Source organism: Danio rerio, chromosome 1 (genome assembly GCF_052040795.2).
Source record: "Danio rerio strain M-AB ecotype USA chromosome 1, GRCz13ab, whole genome shotgun sequence".
In the NCBI taxonomy this organism is placed as follows: Eukaryota; Metazoa; Chordata; class Actinopteri; order Cypriniformes; family Danionidae; genus Danio; species Danio rerio.
The window spans coordinates 6,481,484-6,494,401 of NC_141021.1; the positions used below are offsets into that span (position 1 = coordinate 6,481,484).

The following is a 12,918-nucleotide window of genomic DNA, read 5'->3' on the forward strand; positions in this document are numbered from 1 at the left end:
ATAATGACAAGACAACAGCTGCACAATTCAGATGATTCGATATTAAGAACAGAACTTTTGAACTCGTTGCAAGTTAAACTCCTACTTACAAAATGTACTTTTGAAATACCTTCAAACAGAGTATAAGTGAGTTGAGATTTTAAGCACAAGTCTGTACTGTAATATAATAGTGGTTGAGCAACAGATAAGCTTTCATCTGCAAACATTTAGGCCATAAAAATAGAGGCATGTTTCTCCTTGGTGATTTCTGACTCGCGAATGAACTTTTGAATGAATTGATTCATTTGAACAATTCTGTTGAACCGTTTAGCACACTATAAAGTTCATTTTGATTGTGATGGAAAAGTGTGAAATGAAAGCTAATGTTAAAAACAGTATTGTTCTTGTTGCTATTTATATTATTAGTTTTAATATAGAACCCTAATTATTATACATATTTACAATAATAATAATAATAATAATAATAATATAAATAATAAAATTAATAATATTATTATTGTTATTATTATCATTATTATTGTTGTTGTTGTTGTTACTATTATTATTAGTATTATTATTATTATCATCATCATCGTTGCATTTATTGATACTATTATTATTAATATTTGTATTATTATCATTAATATTATTATTATAATTATCATCATTATTGTTGCAATTATTGTTAATATTAGTATTATTATTTGTGTTATTGTTATTACAGACAAGTCTTAAAGTGTGCTTTAATTTAAGAATAGCAAAAGCAATCTATTTGGGTTTTTTTATGATCACTTTAAGTTCATAAAGTTTTTCAGTAGTCGTAATTTGTCGTTTTTATTTGTTTGAAATGTCTTTAATGTCGCTGACATTTAGCTCGTTTTAAAAAATAACTTTGATTTTATCAAAAGTACCTGACAGAATGTTTTAAAGTCATTAAATAATTTGCATAATAAACTGCACGACATTGTGCACAATCAAGCCTAATCAAAAATGCTGCTTAAAAAGTCACTGTAAATGTCACAACGAATTTGTGAGTCGGCTCTTTGAATTGGTCCAGTGAACCAAAATGTTCGAGTCAACCGAGCAGCTAAAATGAATCGGACGTCCGTGTGTTCTGACACACACACACACACACACACACACACACACACACACACACACACACACACACACACACACACACACACACACACACACACACACACACACACACACACACACACACACACACACACACACACACACACACACACACACACACACAGGGAGTGAATGTTGAGTCCTTTAGAGCCAATGAGCTGGGACCGGATACGATATATCCTCTGGGACAACAGCTACTCTGTTCACCCCCTTCACTTCCACATGACGCCATTTACAGCATAAACCCGACCTCCTCTCCGGAAAGAAGAAAAAAACAAGAGCTGAAAAACTTGAAAGCAGCACAGTGTGTGCCATGCAGCCAAACATTCAACTTGCGAACCGCAACGCTTCTTCTTGAAAAAGTCTTCAGCGTTTTTATGCTTGTTTTCTTCTATAAAACTCGGCGCATTTTGTTGGATTCTGGAACTTATTACTCTCTTTTTTTGCCATAATTAGCGGTTTAACAGCAAAACACAAACTCCGCTGCGTTCTTGGGAATAAAAAGTCTGACGATATTGGTTCGAGCGAAAAAAATACGCGAATACGGGGACGCGCGACTGTTTGCTATCATCGGGATTTTTGTGAATGAATCTCCCCATGAACTGAGGACTAACCAATTCCTACTAGTAGGATATACTCTTCAGAACACAAATAGGGGGTTGAGGTGGTGAGATCACGGTAAGTGGCTTCTATTATAACTTTTTTGCAGTGGATTTCCACTATAGTTTAGTTTATAACTTGTGTTTGACATAATCGCGCATTTATTATAGTTCTCCGTGTTCTTCGGGACTTTTTCCAGTGCTCATGCTCCGCGCCATTCCTGCAGCTGTGCAAATAGTTGCCATACGGATCTGTTCCCTTTCGTACATACTTTGACTTACTTTTCATTAAGTTTAAGTTGCGAATATCAATCGGAAAAAGTTATGTCGTGTTATTTACGTCATATTATCTATTATTAAAAGCTACTATGTTTTACTTGATCACATATGCGTGTGCTGTTGCAAATATATATATTGATAAACGTCATCTATAATCATAGGCTTCATTTTTAATCTAAAACTGTACAATTAAACATTTTTTATTAATACTAATAAAAAATAAATGTGCTGGTGCAAAGAAAAAAAAAAGTTGTTATGCTTTATGCAACTTTCAATCAAGTTGGGAATAGTTATAAAGTTAGTATGCATGATAACCCAGATCAGAAGTTTAAATAGCAGAGAGATAAACAGATGTTTAACAGACATTTCTCTGATGGGGCCTCTCCGTGGAAAGAGAGATTGTGCATTGATATGGTAATTTGGGGTAGTGTTATTTAGATTGAACTCAACTGGTGCTGAGGGTCCCGGCTGAGATCTAGGGTTTTATTTTACCCAAATAACATGTGAATATTTTATTTTTATTTTCTTTTGTATGTAGTAGCCAGTTTGCGTCAAGAACTCCTCCTCCCCGTTGACAGCGTCATAATGCATTTGTGGACGTCACGTTATTGCACTTGCGCACCCCAGCTGCAGGATATTAAATTAATAACTTCCTAAATATGCTTACCAATAACATTATGTATGTGTATTAAGTGGATATTAAGAGGTATTTAAATACACATTACCACGTGACACAAGAGAAGCAACGGCGATATTATTCACCCTGTACTGTTGTGTAATAAGTACTTTAAAGAGCATTTTCAAGCTTTATTTATTATGACTTTGGATCCTTATTGCTAAAATTATAACTTGCATTGTAAAACAAAGCATTTTGAGTTGTTTGTGCTTATTCCTTTAAACTTAAAATTATACTGCGATCTTAAATGTTGATAAATGAGTGTGTTAAGTTTAACATTGCAAACCATGAAGCTACATAAAAAATATAACCACATTATTATTATTATTGTTATTATTATTATTATTATTATTATTATTATTATTATTATAAAGATATTCTAGTTTGTCTTTTTGCATAGAAAAAAGTCAGCTAAAGTGATAAATCTAAATGTAATGTAAATAACTTTTTTATTTATTATTTTTTATTTGACTTATTTTTTATATTTATTTAAAAAAATATTTCAATAACACAATCATAAGTTTCATAATACAATTTCTCACAAGCAAAACAAAAGCATGTGAAACATTACTTTTAATAATAAGGGATGGCAAACGCATATATATAGGGTAGACGAGAAAAAATGCTTAAGCAGAAGCCAGACTGGTATATTTTACTCATTTTGCGATACAATAAATGTGCAACACCTGAGATTTTGTTGAGCGAAAGTGGTTTAGTATCTCTGAACTTGATAGCTGCAGGTGGTAAAGGCCTGCCCCATTGATGACCAGCCTTCCAGGGCTGTAGAGGTGGGGAGTAGTTGGGAGATTTGCATGAAGGAGCTTGCCATCTGCCTTTTCTTTTTGCCTAGTCCGTATGATTTACATATGGTTAGTTTATGGGATTTTACTTCCCTGTACGCTCTCGTTTAACTGTCTGCCTTTCTCATAGGACTTCAGATGTGTTCAATGCCAGCCGGAGGGTTCCCACTTCAGAGTAAAGATGGAGACGAGAACTCAAAATGGCGGCAGCGGCTCCTCTGGCTTGCTGCGAGCTTTGCGTGACAGTGGCAGGCCACAGACTGGGGACTCTGAGCCTTGGGATGGTCAGGTGCTCTCCCTGGATCAGATCAGGACCATCCGTGGTAGCAATGAGTACACGGAGGGCCCGACGGTGGCGCCACGGCCCCCGGCCTCTGAGCAAAAAACGGATTCACAAGCTTCCAGCCCAACTTCCACCAGCTCTATTGAGCTGCCCGAGCATAGGAACTCCCTGAGGGCTCAGCAGGCAGGACAGCAGACTCCTCAACAAGCCCCGAGGGGAGGCGTGAGCAGATCCATCAGTGGCACCAGCGATGGTTCACACAGTACCACCAGGGCCAGCACTGGCAGCACCTCATCGGATCAAAGACTTTTGGGAAATGCAGGTGATCGCGTGGTAAGGGTGCAGCCTAAACGTTCTGAGCAGAAGCAGGAGGAACTGAAGCCTTTGTCAGCACCTGTCGGCCCGGCGCCCGATGGCAAGCACTCGGTTCTCTGCGAGGACTGCGGCCGCTGCAAGTGCGAAGGATGCACCTGCCCTCGAACCCTGCCCTCATGTTGGATGTGCGGCCGCAGGTGCGTTTGCTCTGCAACATCCGCGATGGACTATGTGACTTGCGTCTGCTGCGTCAAGTGCCTGTTCTACCACTGCTCTAGCGACGATGAGGATGTGTGCGCGGACAAGCCCTTCTCCTGCACTCAGTCGCATTGCTGCATGCGGTGGTCGGCCATAAGCGTCCTGGCACTTTTCCTGCCCTGCCTGCTTTGCTACCTCCCGGCAAAGGGCTGCGTGGCATTGTGCCAGGCCTGCTACGACTGCACCAGTCGGCCAGGATGCCGCTGCAAGAACAAAGGAGTTGAGAAATAGAGGTTGCTCGGTTCCTGGAGTAGCACTAGGGGAAGATACGTTTATCCGGGACTGTCTCCAGAGCAGTGGAAAATTATTGGCAAACTGTTGTAGTTTTGGCACTGTAAACCAAGAGGTGACAGTGGATTGGCAAAAACTGGTTTGAAGTGGTTTGTTTGTTTGTTTGTTTGTGTTTTGCTTTTCTCTTATCCACTTTCTCTCTCTTTCTTTCACTCTTTAAGGGGGGTAATGTTTGTCGCAACAGCCTTCCCTGTTCTTTTCATTTTAAACTGAAGTCCAGAATGTTAGCCCTATTGACATTCAGTAATATGACTGATAAAGGTGACAGACTCTCCTAACTAACTGTTTGTGAATAGTATCTGCGAAAGTATGTAAATTAGCAAATGAGCTCTTTTTCTGAGAGATTTTATTTTTGTACATATAATATTTCAACTGTGAAAAGCATTGTGCCAAACCAGAGGCACCTTGACAGATCCATATATATGATGCATATATAAGACGTGTATAGTGCTGTACGTTCGTTCCCGAACGTACACCAATCACTCTTTTGATATTTCGCCTTCTAGAAGAGAAACCTTACATGAATTATCCCTACAACTATACTTGTAAATTGTACAGTGACCCTAAGAAAAACTTTATTTTCTAATTTCAACACATTGTTTAGTGTAAAAATATTTATTTGAAGTTTTATTATTTTATAAAGTAATATTTATTTTGAGAGGCATCTTTATAGGTATCACCCCAACTTTGAGAAACAAAACCTCCTCTGTTGTTGCTGCAAGAAAAGGGTGACAAGGGTGTCAAATCCGATGCATATGTTCACTATAAAATAGAAAATATATTAACGTTTTGAAATTAAACAATGCATTTCTTGTGTTCTTTCTGGCCTGCTGTTGACCTTGTTTTAGCCTCTGGGCACAAAGACCCGTTTCAGAATATCTACTGTGTTTTCAATCGCCTTTGTTTACCCGATGGATCTTCTGTCAGGGTCGCATTTCACTTTGCGTTTATGATGACAGCAGTGATGTTCGCCTAGCTTCAGTTTCGAGGTCATCAGAAAAGAAGGCGATGAAAGCGATAGTGTGCGCTGGCAAATCGTCAAAAAAAGCGAGAGATCCTATCGATGAGATATTGATGCACGAAAGAGATCAAAGTTTATTATAGCAACACTGAATATTGTTCGGTGTTGACTGCTATTTCGTGAGTGATCTCTAGCTGTGACCCTTCGCGGGTCTAATCTCCACTGGAAAATTGTAGCCGTTTGTGTTGTTCTGCTGAGCAGGAAACTCTACAGATAGTCACACAGAATTAAGACAGCCATGCATGCAGATTAAACGTCACGATAACTGATAAATTAGCACCAATGCATGGAACTCCAAACGGCCAGTCTGATAAAAACCACCCAAACAATCTGATCTCAGATCAAGATCAAGCCCGGTTCCCTTACAAAGAAGCCCTGATCTTGAGCCAGACCTTCAGGGGTAACTTCCAGCCTCCCCTGCCAGCAGCGGATACTGGCTGTATTTACTTCCATGGGAAACATCTGGCACTGGTTTAATCATTGAAGTATGTGAACCACTAGTTGACATCAGGAGGATCAGAGATTGTTTCTGTTGGCAAGCCGTTGTTTGCTGCGCTCCCTCCAATCCTTGCCTGTGTTATGGAAACTGCCCTGTGGGAATATTAAGGGTAGATATGGCATACGCAAGAGGCTTTATCAATTCTGCTTTTGAGGAAGGTCTTGCTCGCTAGATACTCGCTGCATTGTATAGTGCAATCTTTCAGTATTAATACACACTTGAGAGGGAACTTTGATGGCTAAAACATCAGCGGTAGCTGCATTTGTGTTTGTAAAATCAATGTAAATACATAGGAATTTGCACCAACTTCAAAAACACAGTACTTCAACACACTTTTGGGGTACATCGCATTAGTTGGGTATGTTCTTCTAATCTAAAACTGTCAAGTTCATGACATCGATGTTGCTGTTTTGGTTTTCTTGGAGTCTATCTTAAGAGCTTCATGTCGCCACTTTTTGTACAGTCCTAACGTAACAGTGCCTTTTCCCATTTTCTCCCCTGTGACATGCTATGCGCTACTGGCATTCGCACTGTTGGTTCAGCACGTTGGCGCATGTTTGTTATTTTGCCGAGGGTTTGAGTGACAGGCAGCCAGCTTTCACCCCTTACTAGGGATGTGCCTCCTTTTTCATTTACGCGGCACAAGGTGGAAAAACAAAACCGTCCCGATCGCTCGAGTGCGTCGTTTTCCGGCTTGCCTCCCTCTCATTGTTTTAAGCTGTGAATGGCAGGGCAGAGACAGGGGGGTTGGTTTGCTCAAGAAAGCCCTGCAAAGGGTTAAAGACATTACTTTAAATGACAATGGGCCAACAGTTTACCCCCACATTCGAACCCTTGTGTATTCACCATCCTTTCAATGGCCCTCAGTTATTTCACTGCCTCTTAAGCCTCTTCAACTACCTGCTTGGTATTCTCGCAGGGCAGGCTTTGAGTGTGTGTGTGTGTGTGTGTGACAGCACGCACGCGCATGTTTCCTACTTTGCGTGCGAGTGTTTAGCAGCCGCTAAATGTGTTGTTATGGGTGCAGGCAGCACAAAAGAAGGATAGATGGGGAAAAATGACACCCTTTTGAAAGAGCTGCAATCGCATGCCAAGTTGAAGAGAAATGGAGAAATATAGATTTCTCCAATGAGAAGAGAAATGGGTCAGATAAAGGCTGGGAGGGTTGACCTCAATAAACAGACAACAGACGGAACGGAACTTACTTTGTCCCCAAAATTAACACTAGTATTAAGTGCTCAGCCAGGCCGGAACGTCTAGTTATCGTCAATAGGAAGGGATTAGAACAAAGGGAAGTCGCTTCATTCGTCGTCTAAGACGTTATGTACCCGTTTATTGATGTTTGGTATGCTTTGAAAGGGTATAGATTACTTTCATCCTCGCTCTAAATTTAACAGCATCGATGAGGACGAGCTACACAAGCAAATGACTGCTAACCACAGGACTAAAAGTTGGGTTATGAGGTGTAACAGTGCAAAACAATACAGGCGATGTTTGAAAATTCAATTCAAATAGAAGCACTTAAACTTAAAATAACCTTTTTAGATGCAGTCGAACTTCAATATCTCCATTAAATAAATTATGTTTTATTATAATTGTTTTTTACATGTTCAAACATTTCAATTTTGTGAAAAAGCTAGAAACAGCACATTTTGGAGGTAACAATGGAAGATGACATTGTTTATGCCAATGTAGACTATAGCGCCCCATGTGGCAGCGCTGGCAACACAACATGCACATGGGTAATGCAAGCTATGTTTTGAACATTTTAATGTAAAAAGAAGCACTGAAACAAAGTCATATCCTAAAATTGAACTTAAATATTTGCAATATTTTGGAAATAATAAAACAAAATTAGTTTTTACATATGCAAACATTTTAATTTTGTCAAAAAAAGGTCAAAACAGTACATTTGGAGGTAACATTGGAAGATGACGTTCACAATTTTACAGTGTTATAGAGAGGTTAGCTTAAATAACATCCAAATAGCATCCACAAAATCATTCAATACGAGATCCACTGCACAATTAAAAAAAAAAAATTATGACTGTTATACTGATTAAATGAATATTAGTTCACCCCCCCCCCCCAAAAAAAAAAAAATAAAGGCAAAAGAAAAACCCATTTACATATTTTATTCAGGGCAAGCTGGTTTTAACTTTCGAAACATGCAATTTCCATTTATGAAGCCTAAATCCACATTCATAATTTGCTTGACATACGGGTAGAAGAATGATCAAATCTATTTTTGCTTTTGAACCAATAAAACAATAATAAGCTGTCAAAATTTGGCGCATCATAATGAACAATTTATATTTTGAGAAAAAAATTATAACGTTATTCAGCCTTTATAGGAATTGATCCGATAGATAAATTTGATGTCAAAAACATTTATACCAATGTAGACTATAGTGCCCCATGTGGCAGCACTGGGAATACAACATAAACATGTTATTTGACAATATATTTCAGACTGTTTTGTTAAATAAAAGCAGTGTTGCGGGTAACGCATAAAGCTGAGGTCAAACTAGAGTTTGTGCATCGGAAATTCTGCATTACGGCACTGCGAAAAAGGTGCGGGATCAAACAAAATAATTAGACATTTAAAAAAGCAAGCGATTGGTCCATTTTTAAATTTCTGTCCAAAGAGGTCATGTTTTGCTCCTCGATTGGTCTCACACAGTCAAGTTATGGGATTTTGCAGGTCAGAGTTCACCAAGCTTGAACTTGTCACACAAGCTTGCATTTCAGGTCTGACGCATTCACGTGCGTATGAATGGAAGTCTATGGGGAGAAAAGTGCAGCGTGACCGCAGCTTTATAAGTAACGATCAAATCTAATTTTGCTTTTAAGGCAATATAACAATTAATAAGCTGTCAAAATTTGGTGCATCATAATGAACAATTTATATTTTTAGAAAAAAATTATAACGTTATTCAGCCATTATAGGAACTGATCCGAAAGAGAAATTTTATGCCAATGTAGACAATAGCGCCCCATGTGGAAGTGCTGGGAATACAACATGAACATGTAATTTGAAAATATATTTCCGAGCACTTCGTTTAATAAAAGCAGGGTTGTTGGTAACATTATAAGTATATAAGCAATATAACAATTAATAAGCTGTCAAAATTCAGTGCATGATTATGAACAAATTATATTTTGAGAAAGATGTATAAAACAAAACATTTTAATTTTTTTAAAACAATAAGTTATTTAAATTTTGCTCAAATTTGCTTAAATATTCCATTGAATGCTCCAGAATCAAATGCGAAAATATCATATTATTGATTAACTACCCCTCAGCTCCAGAAGGTCACCCCATTAAGCATTTGTGCAGAGAAAGAAGGAAAGAGAGAGAGAGGGAGACTAGGCAGCAGAGCAGCAATTGGAAAAGCCCCCAGAGCGTCTCTTTGTTGGTTTTAGCTGGGCCCCGGCGCTCATGCCCCGTTCTGAAGCCCAGATCTATTCAGTCTGCTCATCAAGGCAGAATACTCAACAGGAAGGAAGGAAGCGGCCCATTCTTTATACGCCCATTGTCTGACCACCGGGCTTAAGCAATCAAACAGCAATGTGCCGAGAGACACGGAGAGAGAGAGAGAGAGCAGGATGAGGTGCGCGTGGGGGCAGGGAACGACAGAGCTCATGGTCTGTGTTCCATCCTGAAGTTTTTATCTGCGTCTCTGGCAGTCGGGGGCTTCCCGATTGCTTCACGGTCACAATCTGCATGCATTTTACGAGTGTGTACCGATTCCCTTTAACAACAACACTGCACAACACAACGACAAAATGATTTTGATCTTCATTCGAACTACAGAAACATGTCCTAAAAAATTAATTGGATTTACAGAAAATAGTTTAAGGTAAGTACAATTTATATGGGCTGAATTTAAACAACATATTAAGTTGAACGTTACTAAATATGTTTAAATGCAGCCCACATAAATAGTTTGCAACATGTATGTATACGGCATGTAGAGCTCTGGGGTCAGTAAGTTCTCCGAAGATAACAGTATTCTATAGCGCAACTAGTTACTTATTTGGGGAGTAACTCATGCATTACTTTCTAAAGTAACTTTCCCCAATGCTGAATAAATATGTAATGTATTAATAAAAAAAAAGTGTAATTAAATGCTAAACAATACACATATTTGACTGCTATAATCTTCTATTAGAATTAGCTTCCTAGATTTTAAACTTAAACCATAAAATTCTGCTGCACAAACCCATTGCACTATAGTGCGGTTTCCATACACAAAAGTGAACTTTTTAAGTTATTGAAATGATATTTAGACATTATAGTAATTGATTTAAGAGAGAATTTTGATGCTAAAAACGTTGATGTCAATGTAGACTATAGTGCCCCATGTGCCAGCACTGGGAATAGAACATGCACATGTAATTTGACAAAATATTTCAGACCGTTACATTAAAAATAAGCAGTGTTGGGGGTAGCGAATTACAAGTAACACAAGTTACGTAATAATTTTACTTTTCTAAGTAACGAGTAAAGTAATGCATTACTTTAAAAGATAAGATTTTTATGTAATGAGTTACTTTTTAGTTTAGTTAATTAAAATGATAGTCACGTTGAATCCCGCACACAAGGAGTGAATGCAGGAACAGACAGAAACGAAGACGGCAGAGCCTTACATTTCTGCGACAGAAATATTCTCAATATTTTGAACACATGGAAGAAAAGCAAAAGATGATTATCTGAATGGACACTTATTATACTTTTTAATAAGACAAGAAGTACAAAAGTAGCAAACGCATTGCTTTAAACTTTCATTAATCTGTATATACAGCATGTAGAGCTCTGGGGTCAAAAAGTTCTCTGATAATAACAATATTCTTTAACGCACTTTTTTGAAGAGTAACTCAATAGTGTAATGCATTACTTTCCAGAGTAACTTTCCCCAACACTGAATAAAAGTGTAACATATTAATAAAAAAAGAAGTGTAATAAAATGCTAAACAAAACAAATAATTGACCGCTAAAATCTTCTATTAGAATTAGCTTCCTACATTTTAAACGTATACCATAAAACTCTGCTGCACAAACACATTGCACTATAGTGCGGTTTCCATACACAAAAGTGAACTTTGTAGTTATCAAAATGATATTTAAACATTATAGTAATTGATCTAAGAGAGAATTTTGATATGAAAAGCGTTGGTTTCAATGTAGACTATAGTGCCCCATGTGGCAGCTCTGGGAATACAACATGCGCATGTAATTTGACAATATTTCAGACGGTTTCATTAAATATAAGCAGTGTTGGGGGTAGCGAATTACAAGTAACACAAGTTATGTAATAATATTACTTTTCTAAGTGACAAGTAAAGAAACGCATTACTTTTAAAAATTAAGCAATCATATTTGTTACTTTTTTTTTAAACTGTAATGAGGGTTACTTTTTAGTGAAGTTAATTCACTTTAAAAAAAGTTATGTCTGAATAAAAATGACCGTAGTCAAGTTAAATCCTGCACACAATGAGAGAAGGCAGGAACAGGCAGAAATAAAGACGACAGAGCCTTATATTACTGCGATCGAGATATTCTTATTATTTTGTACACAATGAAGAAAAGCAAAAGAGGATTATCTGAATGGACACTGATTATACTTTTTAATCAGACAAAAAGTAGAAAATGCATTGCTTTAAACTTTCATTATACTATATACATGGCATGTAGAGCTCTGGGGTCAGGAAGTTCTCTGATAATAACAATGTTCTATTCAACTAGTTACTTTTTTAGGGGAGAAACTCAATAGTGTAATGCATTACATTCTAAAGTAACTTTCCCCGACACTGAATAAAAAGATAATATATTAATAAAAGTAGTGTAATAAAATCCTGAACAATACAAATATTTGTTTACTATAACCTTCTGTTATAATTAGATTCCTACATTTTAAACTTATACCATAAAATTCTGCTGCAATCTCTCTCTCTCTTTCTCTCTGCCTCTCTCTCCCACTCTGCAAACTCAAACTACATTCTAAAACTCGTCCTGACATTCCTGCCTGAATGAGCCTTCGGCTTTACCCAAAGGCAGGGGAAGATTAGGTTTCTGAGAGAAAGAGGGATGAAATTCCATAATTGCATGGTCCTTTCTCTTCCACCCTCCTTCTGCACCTTCCCACCCTTTCTCACTTCAACAACAAGCACCTGAGCTTTCCATAACTTTCATCAAATAAATGAATTGATTCATTGCAATCAACTGGTTTTATTTTAAGATTGCACTGTATAGCAGTTACGAAACTTCTAAACATAAATATGCAATGTGTATTTTGTAGCATTTTCTTTCAACTATTTGAATAAAAATCATTTTATATACAGTTGAAGTCAGAATTATTACCCCCCCCCCCCCCCTTTGAATTAGTTTTTCTTTTTCAAATATTTCCTAAATGATGTTTAACAGAGCAAGGAAATTTTCACAGTCTGTCTGATAATATTTTTTCTTCTGGAGAAAGTCTTATTTGTTTTATTTCAGCTAGAATAGAAGCAGTTTTTAATTTTTTAAAAAATATTTTAAGGTCAATATTATTAGTCCTTTTAAGCAAATTTTTTCTTGATAATCTACAGAACAAACAATCGTTATACAATAACTTACCTACTTACCCTAACCTGTCTAGTTAAGCTAATTAACCTAGTTAAGCCTTTAAATGTCACTTTAAGCTGTATAGAAGTGTCTTGAAAAATATCTAGTCAAATATTATTTACTGTCATCATGGCAAAGTTAAAATAAATCAGTTATTAGAAATGAGTTAAT

General features: G+C 37.3%; 1 protein-coding gene across 2 annotated transcripts; it reads left to right on the forward strand.

Annotated features, from left to right (window-relative positions):
• The first annotated feature begins 1,333 nt into the window (after nucleotides 1–1,333).
• spry2 (sprouty RTK signaling antagonist 2) lies at nucleotides 1,334–5,423 on the forward strand. 2 transcript variants are annotated; one of them, XM_087235234.1, is made up of 2 exons: nucleotides 1,334–1,797; nucleotides 3,604–5,423. In XM_087235234.1, the coding sequence occupies exon 2, from the start codon at nucleotides 3,655–3,657 to the stop codon at nucleotides 4,558–4,560; it is 906 nt and encodes a 301-aa protein (XP_087091360.1). In that variant the 5' UTR covers nucleotides 1,334–1,797; nucleotides 3,604–3,654; the 3' UTR covers nucleotides 4,561–5,423.
• The last annotated feature ends 7,495 nt before the right edge of the window (nucleotides 5,424–12,918 follow it).

Coding starts and splice junctions, on each gene's coding strand:
- spry2 (XM_087235234.1), top strand. CDS start 3,655: ATGGAGACGAGAACTCAAAATGGCGGCAGCGGCTCCTCTGGCTTGCTG.